Genomic DNA, 26,540 nt, shown 5'->3' with positions numbered 1-26,540 from the left:
GGACTTCATGTAACTTGATGCACCAGGCTGGACCGCAGCATCCAGCATCCAGCATCCCAGGGCTTGACGGACAAGAGAGTACCGACTAGCTGCGGCGTACACGGGTGAGTAAAGGGACATTTTGAAAGTCTTTAATGTGAAATTCGGTCACTTCAATTTTTTCAGACATTGCGGTAGTGGGGGAATTATGAACCACAGTCCTGAGAATCGTAATGTTGTGAGGACGGTGACAGCTGCTTCGCTCGCAGGTGCCGAATGTTTGCAAATGATGGATTTTTTACGTAATCACGGGAACCGATGAGTACAGCGTCCGAACGATACTCAGACCTCCAGCCTGAAGCCGAATCAATCTCAATCTAAGTCCGGTACTGGGCCTACATACAATGTTAGTGTGTAACGAAAAAGCCTGAATTCAGTAGCATTTATTGTTACACACGACAGATAGTGTCTTATTTTTCCGAAGGCACGTACTGAGTGTGTGAGAGGAGGTGACAGACGCTCACACAGGCCGGACTTGCAGCATCATGGCGTCCTTGAAGAGTGAAGGGCAGAGCTGCAGAGGGGATGATGCGACGGCAGCGATGCTCTGCATTGCTAACATGGGGCTCTTAAGAGGCTTGCTTTTTTAAAGCAGAAGTGTTTTTACTATAATAGCAATGATTTGCAGTTTATCAGCCATATATTTAGGCTTCATTGCGTAGCGTTGTGTATTGCGATGTTATCATAAAGGCTTGTCCATCCTTGGCAAACAACGCCATTCCCCTCCGCAGTTCACTTCGGCATCTTCTTACGTACACCCAGGCTGCATATGACCAATCATTGTATGAAATCAGTAATGAGAATGTCACCAATCCTCCATATCAATTACAAGTATATGAGTCGTCGTCCGTGCATCACAGAGACGAGGAAATGCAGTTTGTCTCTGTGATGCACTCTGACGATGACAATAAAGTTGAATCTAATCTAATGAGTATAAGATTTTTCTTCCTATACTTACTATACTATACTATACTATACTATACTATACTATACTATACTATACTATACTATACTGGTTACTTCCTATGCTTGCATCAATGTGTAAGCAGTATTTTGTTCTTGTAGTTCCTTGAGGTGGAGCTGATTTGCATGGGACTGCAAAGAATGCTTCTTTTCATTACGGATGATGAAACTGATCATTCTTTTCTTGATCAAATCATTTATTGTATGGTTGTTACTGTATGTAAGTTTACTGCAATTTAAAACGAGGAAAACCGATAATTAAAAAAAAAAAAAAAAAGAGAGAGAGAGAAGCTGAAACAATGAAATGTTTTATGATGTTTGCAGGAAAAATGACGTGACCCCGAATGAATTGAATTGTATTTGCTGCTGGGATCTGCATTTGCAGTGCCAGTGGAGTAAACAGTCTATAGTCTGTATTTGAAATGATCAGCTGATCAATCAATTTTTCAGTCAATAAAAATTAAACTGACAGTTATTTGGATAATCATTTAATAATTTCAGTTATTTTTCAAGCTGAAATTGCCAAGAATTCACTGATTTCTGCTTTTCAGATGTGAGGATTTGTTGCTGTTTTTCTTCATTTAGCTGGGCTTTGGTCTCTTGGTTTGCCAAAATATTTGGGCTCACTGTTTGTTGAGATTTAAGAAAACCCTTATTCAATTATTTCAGAAAATGATTGGCAGATTTATTGATAATAAAAATTAATGTAGTACAGTTTAGTGTAGTACACCATATACCACTGCATATAAAAAACAGGTTTGCACACTTCCTGCTATTTCCTTTTACTTGAGCCTTTGATGGTATAAAAAAAATGAATGAATAAATTTAAAAATCTTCAGCCTAATACTTTTATGTGTCTTCCTGTCATACTGTAGGTGCAGTGTTTCTTTGTTCTAGCTGAGTTGGGGAGTGGTTCTCATCATGGGGGAACTATTCAGGAGCGAGGAGATGACCCTGGCTCAGCTCTTTCTCCAGTCAGAAGCAGCCTACTGCTGCGTCAGTGAGCTGGGAGAACTGGGCATGGTCCAGTTCAGAGATGTAAGGATGAATGTTCTCATGCTTTGCCATTTCTTGGTGTTAAATGTCCCCTGAAGGCAGATATAATCTCACTGATTAATTTAAAGCCAGTATAAACGGTGAGCGGTCAGAGATGAGATGTGGTGTTACTTGTTTCCTGTCTTTCATATGACGTCACACAGTTATTAATGATAAATAATCAATTCCTATTGTGTCAAAATCTCAAAATTGCACTTGTTTTCCATCCACAGCTGAATCCAGATGTGAACGTGTTCCAGCGCAAATTTGTGAATGAAGTGAGAAGATGTGAGGAGATGGACAGGAAACTAAGTAAGTAATGAGAGAAATGAAGAGTCAGGCCCAGCCAAAGGCACAGTGTAGTTCTTACCTATGATCCAGTGCATCGTTTTTCTATATTACAGGGGTGTCAATGTGATAAAACTTTCCAAATGACTACCATCAGTCCAACTACTGCACATGTGTTTATTCTCAGTTGCCCAACACAAGGTGTCAATCAGAAACTGATTTATTTTTTAAATTTCATCTTATTCGGAAAATTTGAAGGAACCTGGTTTTCCATTGGTACAGTATTGAATCATGGATTATCTCTGCTGAACAGGGTTTGTGGAGAAGGAGATTAAGAAAGCAAACATCCCAACTGTGGACACTGGAGAAAATCCAGAGGTGCCTTTTCCCAGGGACATGATTGATCTGGAGGTAATCAATCTGCACTCCGTAATCATTGTCACTTAAGATAAACTGATTTCAGTCAAACTTGGATTTTGATGCATTGCAAAGTGTCTCGTGCTTGTGACTGGCAGGCCACCTTTGAGAAGCTGGAGAATGAACTGAAAGAGATCAACACCAACCAGGAAGCGCTGAAGAAGAACTTCCTCGAGCTGACAGAACTCAAACACATACTCCGTCGAACACAGCAATTTTTTGATGAGGTTTGCTTATTTTGCCCTCACAGAAATAAACACACCCAGAGGCACGATAGATTATATGTATGCTTCTGTAAATCAAGTAACTGAAATCTTCCTAATATCTTTGCAGATGGAGGATCCCAACCTGCTGGAGGAATCATCAGCCCTGATGGAGGGCAGCGAGGGCGGCCGCGGGGCCCCGCTCAGACTGGGGTAAAGCATGAGGACTGCATCAGATTCTTTAATATGGGGGCTTCAGGGCATTCAATCGATCGCAACTGGACTTTGTCAGTTTGTCTTGGAAGACGTTTCGCCTCTCATCCGAGCAGGCTTCATCAGTTCATGCGCACCGGACTAAAAGTCGCATGAACTGATGAAGCCTGCTCGGATGAGAGGCGAAACGTCTTCCAAGACAAACTGACAAAGTCCAGTTGCGATCGATTGAATGCCCTGAAGCTTACAATGACCTGGATGAATGAGAATATTCACAGGCATTCTTTAATATGCATTATCCAGTTGTGCTGGCAAATATAGACATGGTCATCTGAACTGCACATGATTACATGTTTTGGTGGGCAGTAGGATGTCTTCAAATGAAGACATTTGTTTTTCATTTTTGCCACTCAAAGGCTGGCTATTTACACACTGTGGTCTGTTTTCTTTTGTGTTATCTACTCTGCGCACTTGGATGTTTTGTTTGTGCAGGTTTGTGGCTGGAGTGATCAGCAGGGAGAGGATTCCAACCTTTGAGAGGATGCTGTGGAGGGTGTGCCGTGGTAATGTCTTCCTAAGGAAAGCAGAGATCGAGGACCCTCTGGAGGACCCCACCACCGTCAGTACACACAACACGCAGTCACAGGGTCTAGTAAAGAGACCTATTGATAAGGAAAAGAAAGCATAAAAATATGTCATACATATCATAATTGACATTTTTACATTTTAGAAACAGATACACGACTCATCTGTGTGTTGTGTAAGTGAGTGGGAGTTTTTTTAACAGCTTGTTCTCTTTCCAACAGGGAGACCAAGTCCACAAATCAGTGTTCATTATCTTCTTTCAAGGTGACCAGCTGAAGAACAGGGTGAAGAAGATCTGTGAGGGGTGGGTATAAAATTCTTCCAGACAAACTGACACTTTGGGACAATGTTACTGATCCGATGCTTGCAGCTCGGCACAGAACTTTCCTGCATACATTTCCTGCATCTACCTTTCTTCTCTTGACAGTCGTCATGATGTGTGACACGGTGACTGTTCCAACAGTGTAACTGCTAAGTGCGTATTGCATTCAGGCACCACCTGGAAGGACATGTTAGTCTAATGTTCTGTTTGTTTTATCACATAAAAAAGTAACATCACACATCAGTCATGTTGAGAGAGAGGCAGCACATTCGCAAGAGCTCATCACTTCAACAAACTCTCAGAAGTTCAACCACATTGGTAGATGCAAGACAGGTTTGCTGAAGACTTTGTGGCTGTATGCGTGGAGTTAGATATTCTGTTTGGACAAAATGAACATGCAACGTTCATTTCGGGACGTTCTCCACCCCTTGTTTGCAGGTTATATAAATGTTTAGTGTGGTTAATATTAAGAAGGGGAAGACTGCAGTACTGCCTCTGGTCACACAGTTTATTTAGACTAGTAAAGAAGGTGGTGCCTTCACAGACCTTAACAAGTAGTGGACAAACCTGGACTTCATTGTACCATTGGTCAACATTTTGACAATGAGGAAAGGATGAAGGAACCAGGATGGAAACAGGGAGAAAGTAGAGCGTGTGTTCTATGCTGTCAGTTGACTCTGCTAGTGTTTGTGTTTCTCCAGGTTCCGTGCCTCACTTTACCCATGCCCAGAGACCCCTCAGGAGAGGAAGGAGATGCTTGCTGGAGTCAACAGCCGCATAGATGACCTCCAGATGGTATGTTTGCTGTAATGGATCTTTACCTCCCCTCATTACTAGCATTACACACACATTAAAGATAAATAGAGTAAAGTGGGAGGTTTCAGAGAGGGGGTTGGCATTGGAGTCAAGCCTGCTTATTGTGTAAGTGACATTATCATTATCAATACAGATTTTTTTAATTGAATTCTTTCAAAGGCTCTTTGTACTCATTGTTGCACTGCTGCTCACTGAACAACAAGAAATTAATCAGAAACTTTGCACAACAGGATGTCAGGCTCCTGCTCAGTTTTCCCTTCTAAAATTTATTTCCAATAGTGTTCCATAGTGACGGCGAGTGTTTTCTTGTGCTTTAGTTCTCCTCTGTGAGAGACCTTTGTCCTGTCTCACAGTGTTGTGATTCCCAGAACTTTGCCCATATTAAGCCTGGAAAAAAACCTGGTTTTGCTTGAGAGGTCTGCTCTACTCTGAACCTGCCAACCACATACAATGTATTCCAGTCCTCCACAATAGAGCATTGTAGTCAGGTTCACATAGAAAATCAAATTCTGTGCATAGATGTGATTTGAGTCTTGGAGCCAGCACAGTAAGATCAATCCATTTGTACCATTTGCCAACATGTTTACATCACTAATAATCACATTATGTTCATATCACAAAACTGTGACAATAAGCAACGAGTCTAGTCTTAAAAGAGATTGGATAGACCACACACAGATAGAAGACAACAAATGGAAAGAAATAGCTTTTAATTAGATAAGTAAGAAAATTAATTCACCTCAGGTCGTCCTACAGCATTGCCAAGACTTCACACCATTCAAACACCCAGTGCTGACTTGGCCAGGTCTCCAACCTAAAACAGATCACTCCACATTGCATCTGTAGGTGCTGAACCAAACAGAGGACCACCGTCAGCGAGTGCTGCAGGCTGCTTCCAAGACCATGCGGGTGTGGTTCATCAAGGTGAGGAAGATGAAGGCCATCTACCACACGCTCAATCTCTGCAACATCGACGTCACCCAGAAGTGTCTGATTGCCGAGGTGTGGTGTCCCGTCTCAGACTTGGATTCCATCCAGTTCGCTTTGCGCAGAGGGACGGTGAGGTTTTTTTTGTTTGTTTGTTTGTTTGTGTATTTATTTGTTTCCACTGATCACATTCCTGTTTTTGCAGTGCGGTGTAGAAAAAAGTATTAAACATTTCTCTCTTCTTGTCCTGTACACATTTTGAGGTCATAAGCAGCAATGTTTTTTTTTTTTTTTTTCAAGCAGTCTAGTAATTTAGAGGGACTTTTGAAAAGTGTTTTTTGGATCTAAATTTTTTATGTTGGCTGTTTTTTAAACCTACTATTTTACTTCTATCTGAGGAAAATGTTGACTGTTTCCACTCTAGACTCTCTGTGGCTCTGCTTCCTGCTGTGAGCTGTCACTCCATGCTCATATATTGTACCACATTTTATATTGTACTGAGTGTGCTGCTGCTAAACAGAGCAATCTTATAACACACTTACGCTAGTACGCTTTGGCTTTTTTCATTCTGTCATGAAAGAAAGGAAAATTGAATTAATTGTATGTACAGCAGCAGTTCATACATAGGTCACTGACGCTTTGTGAAATAACAGGAATAAGGTTCCTGCTGGAGAAGTATCAGCAGGCAGCTGAACACACTGAGTCTCTGTTATTGTTTAGTTCTGTTAAAGTTTGGAAATTTGAATTTTTTTCACTTCTTGTATGAGGAAATATAAGCTGTAATGATTCTACAACATTTCACAAGAGGATAAAACTGCATTTGTTACAGCAACTGCAATTTCTACATAATTGCGGTAACAGTGTCTCAGCCATGATCCTCATGCCCCCCCACCCCCCACATATTGAAGTAATAGCACACTGTTTTGAGACTCGCTCAACTGCAATATGATTACACCAATAAAATCACAGTACCCACAGCAGTTGTTACAATTTTAAGCCCATTGGAGAACACTGTTAGGCGCTGGCACGGCAGAAAAATGAATAATTGCTAATTACAAGTGACAAAGACAAAACAAACACCAAATATATGCAGAATTTTTAGTTGGACTTTAAAACTGACATGACGTATTGAGGTTTGTGGGGACCTCTGTAAGTCATCTGGTCCCCTAATGTAACTAATAAGTGAGGGCTTTACTTGACAGGAGAGGAGCGGCTCGACAGTGCCGTCCATCCTCAACCGGATGCAGACCAAACAAACTCCACCTACCTTCAACAAGACCAACAAGTTCACATCAGGCTTCCAGAACATCGTTGATGCCTATGGTATTGGGAACTACCGGGAAATCAACCCAGGTCATACGAGAATTTATATTTATCTATATTTGAATTACTCATCATATTGCTTCACAATTTCAATTAATTGTTGCCAGAAATTGTAATAGTTCAGTAGCAAAAAGGTCCCATTTTAAGGACAACACACATACAGCTACTGAAATCTCTCACCTGCATGAAATGGAAGTAGAGTGGGTTCCGCTCTTTTGTGACTTCTCAAAAAGTGCTCAGGTGGTCCTTCATTGATTTCAACTGCAGAGCAAACCAGGTCTTTATTGAAACAGGCATTGGGACAGATCTTTATTTATCTCCCCCTCCTGCCCTACTGCCCTCAGTTTCTCTTCTCAAATGGTAATTCTGTTTTCAGTCACTAGGAGTTTTTTTGTTTTTTTTAGAGTTCCCATAATACACAAGGGTTGGGGTTGTATGATCACAGTATGGACTGTTATACATGTCGACTCTAAATTTTTAGGTTCCTTGTGCTTACTACCTTATACTGAGTGTAAAATGCTGGTAAATTCAACCTCTTCATGCTTAAAATTCAGTTGTTTGTCAGAGATTCAGTATGTGAGAGGTGGTGTCCTTGATCTGAACTTGAGCCTCATTGTGTGATGGTCTCCTCCTGTTTGTCAACTGTTACAGCTCCGTACACCATCATTACTTTCCCCTTCCTGTTTGCGGTGATGTTTGGTGACATGGGTCACGGCGTGCTGATGACCGCTGCAGCCCTCTACCTGGTCATCCGAGAGAGTCGCCTCCTGGCCCAGAAGAGTGACAATGAGGTACAGTAAGACATAAACAAGTAATAAAGTAATTAAAATCTTTGCGGTTCAGAGGTGGCTGTGGCTCAGGAAGAGCAGGTTGTCCACCAATTAGGAGGTCGGTTGCTCCTCTGGTTCCTATGTTGAATTATCCATGGGCAAGATACCGAAGGCCAAACTGCTCCTGATGCTGTGTATGAATGTGTGTGAATTGGTGAATATGGCATGTGTTATAAAACTCTTTGAGTGGTCAAAGTAGATTAGAAAGCCACTATAAAAATACAGTCCATTTCCCATTCAACCTAACATATGACATGTTGTTGTGTCTCTGTAGATGTTCAACATGGTGTTTGCTGGTCGCTACATCATCCTGCTGATGGGGATCTTCTCCATCTACACCGGCATCATTTACAACGACTGCTTCTCTAAGTCACTCAACATGTTCGGCTCTGGATGGAGTGTCAGGCCCATGTTTGGCCCAAAAGGAGCCAACTGGTCGTAAGTCAGCCACCAGCTTTGCTTGGACTGATACTGTCTGTAGTGTTCCACATCCCTGATTGTCACTAATGTATTCTTCAATTCAGTATATAGAAAACTGACCAGAATATTTAGATGATCCTGCTTCATTTCATTCGTTAATTTGCTGCTGGTCTGTCCTAGGATTGAGACACTTGATGGAAATGCCGTTTTACAGTTAGACCCAGCAGTTCCTGGTGTGTTCAGCGGGCCCTATCCACTCGGAATCGACCCGGTAAAACCTATATATCCACTACAACACCAAACAAGAGCTGGCAGTTGTTTCCTTTGGTTAGAACCACAGTGTGAACTTTACCTCTGGCTTTAAAGGGACACGGCCTGAAATATTCTTATTGTCAGCACTGTCCCAGGAAATTGCCCAAACTAACAAACTTGTCTAACTTATGTCTAACGAAGAAACTAACGGAATAAATGACCGAAAGACTTAAGACAAAGGGGCAAATAGTGTAGATTTCCCAGTATATGGTTTACATTCCTGCACACCTATGCAGAAAAGAAAGCTATGGAGTGTCACACCTTGGTAGGTCTCAAACTTTTGACTTTGTTTTGTCTTCTCTGCAGATCTGGAACGTTGCCACCAACAAGCTGACCTTCCTAAACTCATTCAAGATGAAGATGTCTGTGATCCTGGGCGTCATCCACATGCTGTTTGGAGTGTCTCTCAGTTTGTTCAACCACCTGTAAGTGATACACTCAACATCAGAAAATTAAGACCTGAATCCTTGGGTGTTACAAAATAGTCATTGTTGTCTCTTTGTATAGCTCTTAATCAGGGATGTCATATATTGTAACTTTCAAAATAGCTTAGCCTCATCATTTAAATGGGATGGCTGTGGCTCAGGAGGCAGTGGGGGATTCACTAATGACAGGTTGGTGGTTTGTTTCCCACCTCTTCCTGTCCACACTAAGGACACAAAACCCATACCATCAGGTTTTCCAAAAGTTTTGTTTCTTTGGAAAAGCAAGTTAGAACTCAGGTTTAATAGGGTTATAAGATCCTTCTGAACGGATATGATAACACAGATGGACTATGATGAAACAATTACCCTGATTGGAAACTCTCTCCATATTCTGTTATTGAGACGTGTTGATTTGATTTGTCAGGTTGCAGCTATTCTGGTTGGGAATGACAGTGCTATCTTACTGCATTCACATTACCTTCTGCTTGATATTTTCACTTCAAGTCAAAAGTAGCAAAGCAAAGCTGCTCAACTGATCCTGCACTAGATTCTCCATCACCAACAAAACATAGTTATAAAATTTGCCTGATCTGTGTTGTTAACTGACTTCACTGCTCTGCAGGTACTTCAAGAAGCCACTGAACATCTTCCTGGGTTTCATCCCAGAAATAGTGTTCATGGCGAGCCTCTTCGGCTACCTCATTCTGCTGGTCTTCTACAAGTGGACAGCCTATGACGCCTTCACTTCCAAGGATGCTCCCAGCCTTCTCATCCACTTCATCAACATGTGTCTCTTCAACTACAGCGACCCCACGAACAAGCCCCTCTATGCGGGACAGGTGCTCCCTCCCTCCCTCCCTCATCCACCCCTCTGCCTCTCCCAGCTACCGCCCCTCCCCCCATGCACTAGTGTGGTTGAACCCTGCCAGAGAGGTGCACAGCAGCTAATATCGAACTAACCCACAGTTTCAGTTTGTTTGATATTTTCTTCTGGTCAGAGCTGCAAGGGATTTTAGGTCACTGTGTGGCCAAACATGGCCATTATTAGCAAAAATCACCTTACCACCAATGTCTTGCTGCTATGTTTATCGACAGCAGCTCTTATTGTTTAAGGTTGCTGTGATTTTAGTTGTCGCTTTCTGTCCTGACATCTCAACAGAGGTTCGTCACTGCCATCTGGCTTTTGATACTAGCACGAAAGTGCGTGGTGTGTTCAGCCAACCATCCCTGCTATGCCTACCATGGGAAGAGGGCTGTCTGTTGTTGGTATTGGTTAGAAATAGCTTTGCTTCTGTAATGCAATTGGCTGTTGGTACATCATCAAGCAATGAACACTGTCAATACCATATCAGAGTTTTTCTCATTTGAAGCAATACAACTATATACTGGATTAGAAAGAAAAGAATATAAAAGTCAACATCTATCCATTCAGTAAGACTAACAATTGAAAACGTTCTTGCAGGAAAGTCTACGCTTCTTTTAACGACTTCGTATAGGTGTAGACTGAAACAGCCAGCCTTTAGTTTTGGTTTCCTGATACATTTGATAAATCTGTTGTATCCACTGATCAGCATATTATTATTGCTATTATAAGAAAAGCAAGGCTAGTATTTTGTCAGTGAGCTTCATGTAATTTTTCTATTCAAATGAGACAAAAGAAAGAAAATCAGCTGTGGTTTTTATTTCCTGTTCCAGCAGTAAGAGTTTAGAGTGAATGAGGCCTCATCAAGTTCTGTTCAGGGACTTAGTATCTTCTATCACCAACACTTTGTTAACATCTCTCTGTTTGAATCTGTAGATGGGGATCCAGGTTTTGTTGGTGCTGATTGCCCTTGCATGTGTACCCTGTATGCTGATTGTGAAAACTATGGTGCTTCGCCGTCAGCACCTGTGGAAAAAGCACCTGGTATGTGACATTGACCCCACCCATAACCTTACTGCCACCATTGATGAATAACAATTATAACCTTTTGTGTGACTTTTTCTCACTCCTATTCTGCCATTCATTTCAACGCACATTGTATTGTGTAATGTGTTTGGTTGTGTTGCCATGAAAAATGCTTAAAGCCTGCCTTGGAAACGCTCATATATTGGTGGAAAATGTATTAGTAATACTTTACAGACTGAGGGCACCCGAACAGCTCATGATCTGCCTCTTGTATTCTCCTGTTCTATCTGTGTATTTGGCAAGTAACCAAAACAATACATATCCAACTAATATGACAAATATGACCTGATATACTTGATAAAGCGACCTGTACCTCTCATTGCTCTCACTGGTTGTCTTAAACCTCAAACAAATGCAGTCTCATCAGAAGATATAAATTTTAGCATTTTGAGGCTCACATCCACTGCCCTTGATAAAGTTATATGAAAGATAGCTTTTTATAAATGCTGGTGTGGTGCATCTGCATGCATGCATTTGTAGTTTGTCCCAGATGTTTTGTTACCACTTCTTGTCAAATTTTCAGTGGGATTGAGGATGACTTTAGTGCATTAATCAATGCAGCCTTTCGAGGATGCTCCTTTCATACCCAATCATGATACTATCACCTCTTACAAATGAACCTGTGGATTGTTCCAACTTGTTTAGCAGCAGCAGATCTCTTTTTCTGTTTTCAACTGAGTATATGTCAAAAAGGAAAGCAAATTATCACACCTGTTTTATTTATGTTTCATAGAATGTGATACATTTCATCATGGATTTTATTATCAAGGGTTGCTTTTTATTCCATTTTTGTCTTTAGCTTACCTTAGCTTGACATTTTCTAGGATGGCAGAATCCATAGTTACTTTACTTTTTGACTGTGGTTTGAGATGCAGCTGCACTGGAAAATTGATTAAGTAGCAGTGTTTGTCTTAAGTTGTCTGTCATCTGTGTTTTCACAAGTGTAACTACTTGAATGGCATGCATAACAGGCAATGTACCAGTTCCACTGGAAGTTTTAATGCTGTATTAAGGCAGTATTAGCCACCAGAGTTAACTAGTCTTAATAAGGGACATTTTAAATGAGTAACAAAAGCACTAGACTAGATCAGGGTGTTGCTGGTAGCTCAGTGACCCAACAGGACATGTTGATTTCAGTCATAATAGTTTCCTCCTCACCATTTAAAGTTTACAGTTGTACAGTAGTAAAAACATACTACAAATGTAGTTTTCACCTCTTTTTTAATGAGGTTTAACTCAACCAGTGAGATTACTTTACCCTTTAATAAATGGTGACCCCAATCAAATACTAGTTTGGTCTATAAAATAGTGTTTTATGAGGCAAAATTTTGATAGATTACTGTATCTTTGAGCATTTATATTTTTGCTACCTTTTATTTATTCAGTGTCATGTTTCCCAAGTGTTGGATGCATTTCATTTTGGAATGAAAGCCTCCACTTTCTGTGCTGGGTGCCCTGGTTTTTCTGAAAAAACTCAAGTAAATTAAGGAGAGAGCGTTCAACCTAAGGCTTGCTTTAAGCTAGACACAGCTCTTGTGGCTTTTGTATCTAGTCCCAGAAGAGGGAAGAAACCCCTGCAGAGAATCTAGAGCAATCTTTAGAGCAAACAGGCGTGTCCTCATCATGCACCGGACTCACCCAACAGGGCACGCAGAAGTTCGGAGGGGTACGGGTGGGCAATGGGCCCACGGAGGACGAGGCTGGCATCATGGATCACGACCAGCTCTCCCAGCACTCAGAGGAAGGAGATGAGGTAAGCCCATGAAATATCACCAGGCACCACTGATTCAAATTCCATCCTCTTGCTGACCTTCATATTGTTTGCTTTGAAAGTTTAAATAGTTTTTATTAGGATTATTGTACTGACTATGCTCTCACTATTGCATATGGACTATTCCCTCTGTTCTCTGTATGGTACAGATAAAGGGGTCAGATCATACAAGCTTTTTACTTCATGTTCTCAAAATGAATTAATTAGTTTTCCAGGCCCAGGAACCCCAAACCTAAGAATTAAACCTGACTGTTTGACTTAGTAGTAGTAGCTTTAAGAGTCACTTTGAAAGTTGGCTGTCATAAACTAAGAAAATTTGCAGTCTGAGTTATTTCAGTTTTTTGTATGTCAAAACATATCAAAAACATACCTTGAAAAAAAGCACTGGCCTTTTCCCTCCTGTGCCTTTTCAGCTGGTGTTATCTGAAGGACTTTTAAATTTTATTTCTGGACACTAAAGATTCATTGAAATTTTCAAAATTCTGAGGTATACTTCATGGGGCATACAATTTCCACTAAAAATTCTGACAAAATAAAATTGAAGGTATATGGAGGGAAACAGTGGAAACAGACTATAAAAACCCATAAAACAACAACACAAGACAGGACTGTGACAGGACCATGATAGCACCCTCCTTCAAGGGAAGGCTCACAGACATCCCTTCAAAACAAATCCAGTCCAAGTCCAGTCCAAGTCCAAGTAAAGCCAGGTGGGTGCAGGGGGTATGGAGAACGGACTGAGGAAACGTGGGAGCTGAAGAATGAGGGCTGGACGGGGGCAGATCCAGGGACAGCTGGTGGGTGGAGCCAGGGCAGAACTGAAAGGCAGAGCAGGTATGGACGATGACTAGGGGGCTGGACAGAAGGGTGAGACTGATGGTGAGGACAGAACTTCTCCTCACAATGGCGGGCTGACAAAGAGGGCTGACAAAGAGGTCAACGGGGAAGGTGGAACCCCTCTGGAGGTCTGGCAGGACCCTGCCTTTCTTTCAGTATACCCTGAAAGAAAGGCAGGGCAGACATGGACTGGAGCAGATAAGAGATGGAATTTCCATTTCAGAAACATAAACAGCGAGGTGGTTTTCACGAGAACCAGCAAGTGGAATTTCTGAAAGTACCCACCCTGCTTTCTTCTATCTGTGACTCAGAGGTTTGGTGTCTCCCAGGTCTGAATAATAAACCTCTGAGTGTTTATGGTGTGATAACATATTGCATAACAGTAATGTAATCAGACTGCATTTTGTCATCATTATTCCAAGTGTCTAATATTCCACAAAGAAATGACTTATCACCAGGGTTATGGAATTTAGTACTGCATAATGTTGGGAGTAACAACTGACTGTAAGAATCAGTCTGGAAACCTCCTGAATACTCCAGAAAAGGTTAACATCCAGGTACATTGATTGATACAGGTATATCTTTTCTCCTTACCTCTTGTTAGGGGTGGGCAATATGACTTAAAATTTATATCACAGAAATTTTTTTTTGCACACATTCTGATGTTCAGATGAAGCTAATATGAGGCCTCAGCAATCTGAATTAGTCTAATCAACTAGGTATCTTTGTCCTGGCAGTTGCATGTAGGTATATGCCAGTGCTGTCTCTCAGCAACAAACCTACAGTACATGTGATTTCCACGGTGTACTGTATGTACTGTGTACTGTACTCTAACCCTGAGACAACTTAATCAAAGCGCTGCCAAATCTGAGACTCAAGTCTGACCTGAGACCTGAGTTACATATTTTGCTTTAGTATATCTATTACTGACCGTTAGTTTGCCAGACGAATGCAATTCATTGGTTACATGCTGTCTATTTCTCCTCTTTGCACTGGAAAGCATATCTGTTTGCAATACATGACACAAATGGATGCAGATGATTGAAACAGTCAGAGAGTGAAAGACAGAAATGTCTGAAATTACATCTGAAAATAATCAAAACGGAGTCCAACCTAAGCCCAAGTGTTTACCTCCCCTTTTACCTCTCAAAGCTGTCAGGTTTGAATCAGTCAAGTGAAATAAACTGCAAAACAATGATCAAAAAGTAGATGGAACCTTCTGGAAGTTCTTGAATTCTGCCACTAACCTTTGACCTTTGCTTACTTTCAAGCACTCGGAGGAAGAGCCGGTAAGAACCTCTGTTTGGTGCTTTCTTAGCAGGTCTGAATGCTGTCTCGCCGGCTCTTTTTGTTCCTTTAGTGCCAAGTGATGTTTTTGTCTTTCTTTGAACTATGGTTGATCTGTCTGACCTCCTGTACTCCTGCCCACCTCACAGTACCAGGCATGGTTATGTATGTCATGTAAAGGTATGTGTTTGTCTCTGACAAAAGCTGTGAAAAACCACTCTGCAGTAGTCAGATACTCATTATAAAGTCTTGATTTACAACATATTTTACAAATGCAAAAAATGCAACAATTCAGTTTGTTTCCAGTGCAGTTTTCCATTGGTAGTGGGAAGATTCTGTGACGAGTGTCATTTGTTGAGTGAGGCAGAATATGATCAGTAAGTCTACTAGTATCAAGAAAATGACACAGTTTTGAAACTATCTTGACTTTTTGGCAAATATCTTCATTTGGAAATGAAAATAAGCTTCCAAGACTCAATGAGAGACTTAATGACTTGCTAAGTTTGATATTTTTGTAGTGTACCCTTGAATGATGCCAAGACCACTGAAGTAAGTATGAGCAGTTTCAAGATTGTAAGACCAAGTCCAAATCAAGGTTGATTGTCCTTCCATTGTTTGTATAAAACAAGCAAAACAGCTACCATTAAATATTCTTAATTCTGTTGTATGTCAACATCATACCATAAAATATTTTTGCCTTTTGAGATGCTTATTTTTTGTGTTTTTTTTGTTTGTTTGTTTTTTTTTTTGCTGAATCCATCACAGATACAAGACAGGTCTATCATTGATCTTATACACTGTAAATGTACATTGTGAAATCATATGACTCCCCTCAGCTGGAATGTTTGGTCACAACAGTTCAAATCAGAGCCACTGATGTATTTTGCCATTACGGCATGTTAGCCAGTGTTGTTTTCATTAGCCATTTGTGTCGGAGACCCTTTGAATGGGAACAATGAGTGCTGCTTCCATGAACTCTATGTCACGGATCCAAGGACAAAAGCAAAGCATGGAAAGAGGAAGTCAGACCAGCGCAAAGCCAAACCTAACAACAGCAACACTGAGCAATAGACTCCCATTTTTCCCCCTCACTTACACACAGGAAAGGCTAGTCTTACTCCAGGAAGGGGAGAATGGAGGAACTCTGTTGGCTTTACACTGTACAAACTAGAGAAAAAAGAAGAAAGAAACTCAAATAAGCCAAACGTCTGTGCTCTTTGTTTTCTGCCTAATGAGAGGTAAAGGCTTTGGCGGGGTCAAAGGTCAGAGGGCCAACTCATAAAGATTTCCATCCAAAGTCATTTCCACTGTTCATGCCATGCTGACAGTACACTTGTTATTATACTGTAGGCCACATCTTAGATAGCAGAAGAGGGTGACAATCATCTTTCAGTGTTAAAGGGAAGGTCAGGTTTTTTGAAGTGGGGTTGTATGAGATACATACTCATGGTCAGTGTTTTACCTACAATAAATGGTGGTCAGCACACCCCCAGTTTGGAGAAGCAGACAGAAGAACCGGCACAAACTGAGCAATGTACTGCTGTGAACATATAAACATATTTTAGCCACATAAAAGAAGGCCAACCTAAAAGAATCAGTATCAGTTTAGATGTATGCTATATTTATGAATATTTTCACTGCTTTACCTTGCCATCAGACAGCCCTTTCTTTTGGCACTATATGTTCTCAGTCTTTGATACTGTGGACCTGAAAATTCTCCTTGACAGTCTGGAAAAGTGGTTGGGATTCAGGCACAGTCCTCAATTGGTTAAGATGGTATGTCAAAGACAGAGGTTATGTTGTTACCACTGGTTATTAATCTGAGGGAATCACCATGACGTGGAGTCTCCCAGGATTCAATCATTGGGCAGCTGTTTTTCAACCTATTCATGCTCCCTCTTGGTCAGATTATATGTGACAATAACATTGCTCATCTCCTTGAAGAAAAAAAAAAAACTCAGTAGGGCCCATTAGATGTTTAGGACGCAGTCAACTGGTCGTACATTACCTACTATGCTGCCCACAGCACCATAGCAACTTTCAAATCTAAAAGGAAAACCCTGCTGTTTTCTTGTACCTCTGATAGATTGGATTCTCTACAGCACCTTTATTACCTTTGATGCATTTGAGGCAACTCTTGTACAATTTTCCTTTCATTCTTCATTGTTTTTAGTATGGGTTTATTGCTTATTGTTTTGATTGCCATTCTAGCACTTTTCTTTGCCTGCGTAAAGTACTTGCCTTTGTGTTTGAAATGTGCAGTATAAATATTGCTGCCTTGCTTTACCTTTTTGTGTAGTCTCAGACTTCGTGGAGGTGCAATACTATGACCATGGAGAGTACAGATATATTTGCTACTAAAAGCAGACAAAAGCAGTTTCAAAAAAGGTTTCATGTTGAACCACACTTTATGTAATGGTGGCGAGAAGGTTAGGGAAGTGGGCCTGTGACCTGATGGTTGCCAGTCCGAAGTTTGATAAGTGAAAGAGTAGCACTTTCCCCTCACTACCACTACTAATGTGTCATTGATCACAACTGTGATGATTAAGCCAGGTTACGCAGTATATGTACTATATGCATTGTGTGGTTGCTGACTTAACCTGATTTTGCTGAGTAACCTTTCTTGTTTGCATGCGAAAGTACTGAGTGATACTGTACATTTCTGGTTAAGTAAAGGTTAAAAAGTATGCAATGAGTCCATTGACTGTGTGGCGTTCAATGTCTTGTCTTTCCACCGCAGTTTGACTTTGGTGATGTAGCAGTCCACCAGGCCATCCACACCATAGAGTACTGTCTAGGATGCATCTCCAACACAGCTTCCTACCTGCGCCTCTGGGCCCTCAGCCTGGCTCATGCACGTGAGTAAATACATCCAGACACACACATTCACACAAGCATGCACAGTTTGATGATACATATTCTGCAAACAAACAGACAAACAATCCTTACTTTGACTAGATACCATAGGTCAGTCAATTCAATAATGCTGAATTCAAATGTGCTTGTATTTTGGTACCAACCTTGTTGTCATCACTGTGTGTGCAGAGCTGTCAGAGGTGCTCTGGTCCATGGTGATGCACCTGGGTCTGTCCTCCCGGAGTGGTGGCGGGTTCTTTGGCCTGTCCATCATCTTCTCCGCCTTTGCCACCCTCACTGTTGCCATCCTGCTCATCATGGAGGGGCTGTCAGCCTTTCTACATGCCCTGCGTCTGCACTGGTTAGACACACATACACACATTTTTATGATATACATATACAAATGCCCACACAAATACAGCCTACATGCATGCTACTAAATGTGCAGGGTATATGCACATCCAGTAAATACACACACACACCCATGTGCACACACATCACTCTCAGCAAATACTCATATGTGCTGTCATTGTTCACCTCTTGCACCAAGTATTTCTGCCAAAACTGCAGTTCTTCGGTTTTACATGCACATGAGGAATGCTGTCAACATGAAACATTCCTGACCCAAGGTGGTTTACCAAACTGTGAGCATACAGGACTGCAGATAACCTCACACCCTCCAGCTCCATCGCCACCTAGCACCACCTCCACCCTGCTGATCCAGTGCGCACCAGTGTAAACTCAACTGACACGCAAGGAAGTCAAATATTTTGGAATACAGGACATTATCTAGTGTAGACAAGTCATGGATTGCCCTGAAACAGGACCACACCTATATGATTACCATTGTGAAATACAGCTTGATAAAAATTTATTAACTGGTATTAGGAGTAATTCTAACTTGTTAGCAAGTACTGTGGCAGCTGCAATCATGAATCGTATTAATGGATATATTTTGATAGAAAGGATTCTTAGTAACAGTGTTTTGAGAGGAGGACACAGATGGAGTACTGCAGAGAAATATACAGAGGAGGTGCCTAAGCCTTAGGTGCTAAGCTAGTTGTAGGCTAACCGTGCCCCATATCTAATGCATACAACATGAAATTGATCCTGACAACCCAAAATGGTCCTGCAATTCCAGTGCCATTTTATATGTTTGTATAATGTATGTATAATAAGTTGAAGTAGTGTTTGCTGCTGGCTGATCAAGATACATAGTGATGTATTCGGGTGAAGTTATTATATTATATTACTGAGGCTGTCTGTAGCATAGACCTGTCCATTGCTTGATATTGAGACATTTCTGTCTATGTCCATCCATTTATCATTGGCTCTTTTGTGGCACATTAGAGTTGAGATTAACAGGTGTTCCACGCTGCATTTCTGTTTTTCAGGCCGTGTCTTTTCAACCTTATGAATGAAGGCAACAAGTTTATTTTCTTTAATCATTCAGAACTGGTTCCTGAAATTAGCACAGCGCCTTAAGGCAAGGTTATGAGATGATGAACAAAGAGAGGAAGAGAATATCTTGTGTGTTTTTGTTGAATAGATGTATGGTTTTAATGCTTAACTGCTGCTCTCAGGGCTGATTGTTGTAAGTAGGTTTAAGCAGAAGCTGTCTGTCAGTCCTCTGTCTGTTGTTCCGTATACTGGTGGAAAATGATCTGACAACCTTTCAAATATGAGCACAGCTGTCTTTTATCCACACTGTGTTGTTCTTCCAAGAACCCCACAGTATGTGTTGTCCAATATATCTGCCTTACACATGGGCGGGCTGTATGTTCCAGGTTGGAGATCATGTTGTTCAAAGCTATGTTATGGAAGCAGTGTAATCAGCTGAGGTGAACCAGAGACAATATTAACACAGTCAGTCTAAAATGGGGAAGATTAAAAAGCTGAAGATTGATGCCAGAGCAAACAGTGAATATTTAATCAACATATCAGCAGCTGCAGAACCTTTATTTTTGACAGTTCCGACAAGTGTAGGCAACAGCAAGAATTATCGTACCCTTAAGAAATAACAGTATCTTTGGAAGTTGCCTTCAGCTCCTGTCCCCTGAGGTGCAGCCACGCTGTCTATACAGAATCGAGCTCACTGCTTCAGCCAATGAAGTGGTTATATAAATGATGGTCTATGAATGCATGATAATAATAATAATAATAATAATAATAATAATAATAATAATAATAATAATAATAATAATAATAATGTATTTCAGTGGCCCACAGAAAGAGGCTGTGGTTATACTGTGGTTTCACTGGGCAGCTCTCAGGCTCCAGTGTGTGTAATTGTGTGAATGTGACGCACTTTGTTAATAAAGCAGCAGTGCGTTGGCTCAACAGGTCTCCACTAAGGTTAAAAAGAGTAGTGGAGTTATTTTTCACAGAGGTGAGTGAATAGTCATATTCAAAGTAAACAGCAATTAACCTGGACCCTTTGCTCTGCTGTCCACTCTTCACACACACATGCTGATGAGTTACCTGCTCACACACACACACACACACACACACACACACACACACACACACACACACACACACACACACACACACACACACACACACACACACACACAGACCAAGGTCGAGTGTAGTGTACGTTAGGTACAAACTTTTTTCCACCTGCACAGCTGTGTGGAGAGGCAGATGAGAAGATCTCTCATTTCTTTCCTCTTTTTAAGTGCTGCCCTCTCACAGCTCTGGCAGGCCAAATATTTGCCACGGCTGGGAGACATTCCTGGGCACTCCCCCCGCTTTCTGAGGCCAGGAACGAGCAGGAACTGAAAATCTACTCTTAATGTTTCCTCTTAAATGAAGACATTAGAGCATGTTAACTGTGGATGCAAGTCAATTTAGTGTGCTGAAGAAAATTCTGAAAATACCTAACAAATATGTAATAACACAGCCAGTTAGTAAATAGGCGGTGCTGTCATTTACTGTAAGTGAATCAGAAACTGAAGTGCAGTTCAGACTTGAGGAAGCAACAAAAGGAAGAATTCAAGGACTTTAAAAGAATAAGCTGCTCTGCTTCTTACTAGCTTACAGCAAGAGTAAGCATCTAACTGTCCACTGTGGAGCAGGCAGCTGGCTAAGGCCAGCAGTATGGGCTGATGGGCACAGTTGGTTCCTACATGTGGAAAGAGTTCCACTTGGATTTCCCCAACGCCAATCTCTGCACTGCAGCTGCAAAGTTTAACTCAGATTTTATTAAATCAACACAGGAAGTAGATGAGGCAGTCTTGTGTTTTCTGATCAGGAATCTTTGTAAAGGGTTTAGAGCTTTACTACTTTATAGATCACGAATCACGTTAAGAACATGTCCATTTCCATGAGCGCAGGATCTGTTTCTTCAAATTTGGCACCAACGGCCACTTGGACTCAAGGATGGACTGATAACATTTTGTTGGTCAAAGGTCAAAGGTCAAGATCACTGTGACACCATTGTATTGTCATGAATGAGATATCTCAGGAAGGCCTAAAGAGAATTTCTTCAGATTTGGCTCAAACATTCACTGGATCAAGGATGAACAGATCTGTAGATTTTGGTGGTCAAAAGTCACTGCAACCACACAATTGCATTGCTAGGGTCTCTTGGGTCTCCAAGCAAGAAATCCGTGGGGCCCCCACCCCACCTGTGCATGCCGCAAAAATTTGGTGTTTGTACACATAAATGCACAATTTCTGCGACATTTGAGATGAATACTGAAAAAATAGATTAGTGGTTCTTAAAGCGAGATCCAGGGACCAACAGAGGTCCCTGAAAGCCGAGACCTATCAATAATCATGGTTGTAAGTAAGTGACTGGGGCCCCCCGAGTGGCTGTGGGCTCCAAGTAACTGCTTGGCTTGCCTGTCCATAAGCCCCGCCCCTGCAACCACACAAAACATATTGGCCATAACTTAAGAAAGAAGTGATGACATTTTATATTTCAAAGATCAACTTCACAGTGACATCATAACATTCTGTCCATTAATCAACATATTAACAACAGAAGGGCAGACTGATCAGATTTCACATGTGGTCTGATACTGACCTGGTGACACTAATCTCTGGTGTCCATCTTGAAACTGTGCTGATTGTATAGATCTTCTGTGCTGCCTGGTTGAAGATGTGTGTGAAGCATCCACAAATTTGTAGTTTCTTTTCAGCAACATCCATATTTGAAACATTGCAGTTCTCCACAGCCTCACTGGTTCTGCTGATATTGAGCTTTTGAAAAGACACAATTCCTTTTTATTCATTTCCTTCCAAGTCTTTGTATTTGGTAATAGTGAAGTTATACATGCTGATAATCCACAAATAAATACTCTCACTTTCTAACGATTGGAAAAACACATTCAAGGACTTTTATTAATAAGTGGTTGATAAACGGAGTGGCCAGACTGTCCAAAAGTGCCACACAAAAGTTGTTCTTATTAATGCTTCTAACTGACTGAGTTTTAATATATGATTTCTGATTTATTGACCATATTCAAAACCATTAGTTACAACTTCTAAATTCTCATAAACCTTTTACCAAGGATGCCTTACTAGTGAGTGGCACTTTTATTTATACAGAATAGTATGATTCTGAAATTCTGACCAACATCAGCAGCAGAAAATATGATCAGCGACTCACTGTCAGGTACTGCTCATAACAGACACTGCTGTAGTTATTATCTTTGTTTTTTAGACATTTTCAGCCATGACTGAGCAGAGAATAATTCCACTGTTGTGTGGGAGGATTTACTTTGACTTACTTTATTGGAATGTGCCCTACCTTAAAGACATGACAGCCAAATGAATTTTATCATCCTTGGTTGTTTTCAGTCTGACAAGAATAAGATGAATAAAGATGCAACACTGGACTTTAGTCTTGAGGTCATACATGCCAAGTCTCCTGATTTCTACTTATTCTAGGTATGTTTCTGTCTTCCTTTGTCTTTGTTTTGACTGGAATCAAGGGCCCAAGTGCTGTGCTGTGATCAGTCCACACTCAGCACAGACTGGTCTGTGCTGGATTCAAACCGACCACCCTTCCAAGCCAAGTCCCCGCAGACTGAACTATTGAACTGTTGATATCAGTGGGGATGTCACATGCTGCAAATAATTTCTTCACTCTTTTCTTGTTTTGTCACATTTAAGTTTTTGTGTATCTTCATTGTCACAAGCAACATCTACAACAACCAACCTTATGATGATTTACAATTTAGTATTTAAAATGTTTGACTGGAGGCCAATGAGATCACATCATTTCCATGTTCTTAAGAAATTAAACATGTTTTGATCAGGGAATTTTATAAGCTTAAACTTGTCTTGAAATGCCCATATAAAACCATGTGCTTCCACTCAGAGTTTCAGGCTCAATAACTCGTGGAGCGTCCAACAGGAATTGGAAGGTGCCTTTATGTAAACATGAAAGCTGACAGAGTTGTGTTCAAACCCTGCCTGCTCTCTCATCTACACACACCTGGCCAATTACTGCATAAAGTGGGAGTGATTGTCAGTTTTCAGAAGAGAATGAGGGCACACTTAGAGTTTAAAGACCAACTTTCTGCTTCTGCTTTGATCGATTGTATTGTGTACCAGACCTGAACACTTATGACCCAAGTTGGAATAAACTGAAATTATCTTTTAATGTACTGCCCATGCAGCATGGATTACCTTCTGCCATAGATATTATCTAGAAATAATATATGGGTTGTAAAGTGTATTTTTTTTCCAGGAAATGACATACAGTAATGTGGAGCGGTAAGGCCATGACTCAGAGTTTGCCGATATTTGAAATATGACCCCAAAGCAACATGATTCCTCCCACTATTCGATCAGTACACCCAGAAATCACATTTTTCATTTTCATGTAGTTTCACTATGAACTGCAGTATATCGAATCAGTGTTTGGGTCAAATGCATGTATTGATTTGTTCCTTCCTGACCATGAATCAGTGTTAAATTGAGTACGGTAGAGAATAGAGCTGTCCTTTGGAAACTTACTAGAATTGTCGATCGTAGCCTCCCAGTTGCAACATTCATAAAGGGGGAAGGTTTCAATTCAATATTCCTTTATTCGTCCCTCGAGGGGAAATTCTGTTTTTTTTTTATTATTATTTTTTTTTTTTCAGATGCTGTTCAACACCCTGACACCTTTGATTATGTTAATACCTGTTTGTTTATATTTACCTGGTAGGGTAATAAGGGTCAAATATGTTGGCCATTGTGGGAATTATATCAGATAAATATATGAAGTAAACCGCTGTTCTCTGTCCAAGTCAGTCATTTTATCACGATATACTTTATTTTCTTAACTGAGAGTGTTTCAGCTTGAGAATGATCTTCCTGAGTTCACCCTGTTAAGAATGATATTCAGCTGTAATACTCAGCATTTGATCTGTGTTTCTATATGTATTTACTGATACATTTAAGCATTCTTAAATCCCAAGTCTCACCACCAGTTTCTCCCTGCTTGCCCTCTTTTTCCAGGGTGGAGTTCCAGAACAAGTTCTACTCTGGCCAGGGCTTCAAGTTTGTCCCCTTCTCATTTGAGAGCATCCTGGAGGGACGGTTTGACGAGTGATCAGGCCACAGCCAGCAGAGTTGGCAGCCTTCCCCTCCCCTCTGTGTATGTGTTTGTGTGCATGAGACCAAATCTGGCCCTCTTTCACCCTCTAGTGGTCATTCGTGAAATTGTTGTGTATATGAACTATAGTGTGGTCGTTGTAAACGTTTTTTTTTCAATGCACATGAGCAAAGCTATACCCATACTGGAGCTTTAATTGCTGTGGGACAGTACCATCAGTGTACTCAGCACTCAGTATGTTCACCCCTACTGTAATAACATCTCACCAGCATCACTTCGAGGATACTCATTATCAAATGTATTGGGAAGTCTGTGTCCTTATAGATGAATCCAGATTGTAGGAAAAAGTAGAGAAGTCACCATTGCTGTAATGGCACCTCAGTTGTAAACACTGTATGCAAAATATATGCAAAGGATTTTGCTTATTAAGTGCTTTGACGAAGAAGACTGTCCAGCAGATCCCATAATAGCAATTATATTTTGAAAGGAAAACCATCAAATGCTGTTAAAATGAACATTACAATGCACAAAACTTTTGAACTAAATTCTGGCCAGTTTTGGCAGATGGCTACATGTCTTCTCTGTACTGTGCTCTTATCAGCTGCTCCAACAGTAAACCGAGGCTTACTTTGCTAAATCTGTTATTGAATCATCGTCATTTGTGAGAACACATAAATCAACTGCCTGATTTATCTCTACCTATATAAGCTTTTGCATTGTGGTATCATTTCATTCAGTGAGTCTACATTGTTGTCTCTCTGAAGAACCACGTTTTCTCAGCGTAGTTAGGTGTTGTCTGATCAGATGTATTTTTGGTGAACCAGAATCAAGAGTTGAAATAAAATACTGCAAAGCTTTGCCCTGTAGGTACCTCATGTATATGTACAGCTTGGAACATTAAAGTGGTGGAAAAACTTTCGAAGAGTGACCCTGGTTGTGAAAAAAACTATAAGACCAGCTATCGTCTTGCACCTGTGCAATCAGTACATTCAGCCTTTGCAGAACTCCCAGTGTTTAGTCCATTCAGATGAACAAGCAGTGCAAAGGAATAACAATATTGACACGAGACAAAAGAATTCCTCTGTGGTACATTTGTATACAGTGAGAATCCATTTCAAAGGACACACAGTATTACAGCTGTGCGTAATGAGGCGAAGACATGATGTGCTTTGTGCTGTGCTGTGGAACTTCCCTGTACTCATTCTGTGTGAATTGTTGTTGTAAACCAATTGAAGAACTGAACTGATGCATTTAATCTAAAATATCCATGTTCACTGTGTGGAATCACCTCCAGTTGCTTCAGATGTGGGTAATATCAGTCATGAAAGAATCGTGATAAAGCTTTGACCATCCATTGTTTTTGCAAACTGTACACTCATTTTTCAACATACCTTAGCTTTAATTTAGAAATCAGTGTGCAGTATTTTCAACAAATTACTCCACCTGGTCTCCACACCCATTAAGAGTTGGATATGGTGAAGATTTAAAGTGTGCTGTCCTGCACTGTAACATCTGTTCAAGCCCAGGCACAGTGCAGATTCACAATGCCACTCTAGTTAGTCTGATCATTTACGTCACTCTTATTGTCTTTGATTTTCATTCTTTTTGTTTTGCTTCAGAAAACATATTTTCCAAGTGTTCACGAGATGTTTCATTGAACTTTTATTTGCTTTCTGATGTCAGTCAGCTTCAGAAGAGAAGAGTCTGTAAACAACACATGCAACTGATGTCTGTCAGTAACTGGTGATATGGAAGATGATTTGTTTGTGATCAATAATAAACAGAAACCAGGGAAGTCATCGTGTGTCTGGTTTTTCTCTCACTCTTTCTGGGCAAAGCAGGAAAATCCTCAGACCCTCTGGGGCCCTGAAGGCTTCAGGTTCACTGTATGGCAATTGAACTGAATAATTACAAAATTGTGGGGCTATATGCAGCACAAAGGGCTACACTGGTATGATCATATTCATATTATTTAGTTAATGGCCATCAATCTTTAGATTCAGTGAAGTCACAAGACATTTTCTTGTCACAGTAGGAAGGCACAGGTAACAGATGTCAGTAATACTAATCGTGTGCCAGTGCTGGTACTCAGATCTTAATGTAAAAGTAGCAATACTACACAGCAATACTTTGGAACAAGAAAAAGTTCTGCATTCAAAATTCTAAA

General features: G+C 40.8%; 1 protein-coding gene across 2 annotated transcripts; it reads left to right on the top strand.

The window, feature by feature from the left end:
- Positions 1-26,172, top strand: LOC139350067 (V-type proton ATPase 116 kDa subunit a 1-like). 2 transcript variants are annotated; one of them, XM_070991159.1, is made up of 22 exons: positions 1-104; positions 1,878-2,040; positions 2,271-2,349; positions 2,639-2,736; positions 2,841-2,969; positions 3,076-3,158; positions 3,651-3,777; positions 3,965-4,047; positions 4,767-4,860; positions 5,728-5,940; positions 7,011-7,161; positions 7,783-7,922; positions 8,236-8,399; positions 8,562-8,652; positions 9,000-9,118; positions 9,741-9,957; positions 10,917-11,024; positions 12,712-12,819; positions 14,946-14,963; positions 17,702-17,819; positions 18,007-18,178; positions 24,277-26,172. In XM_070991159.1, exons 2-22 carry the CDS (start codon positions 1,924-1,926, stop codon positions 24,368-24,370), a joined length of 2,523 nt encoding a protein of 840 aa, XP_070847260.1. In that variant the 5' UTR covers positions 1-104; positions 1,878-1,923; the 3' UTR covers positions 24,371-26,172. The 2 variants fall into 2 exon arrangements, with proteins under 2 accessions (XP_070847260.1, XP_070847258.1); XM_070991157.1 differs by having other exon boundaries at positions 12,619-12,819.
- The last annotated feature ends 368 nt before the right edge of the window (positions 26,173-26,540 follow it).

The sequence above is a fragment of the Chaetodon trifascialis genome, chromosome 21 (genome assembly GCF_039877785.1).
Source record: "Chaetodon trifascialis isolate fChaTrf1 chromosome 21, fChaTrf1.hap1, whole genome shotgun sequence".
Taxonomy (NCBI): Eukaryota; Metazoa; Chordata; class Actinopteri; order Chaetodontiformes; family Chaetodontidae; genus Chaetodon; species Chaetodon trifascialis.
This window is presented reverse-complemented; position numbering and strand designations above follow the sequence as displayed.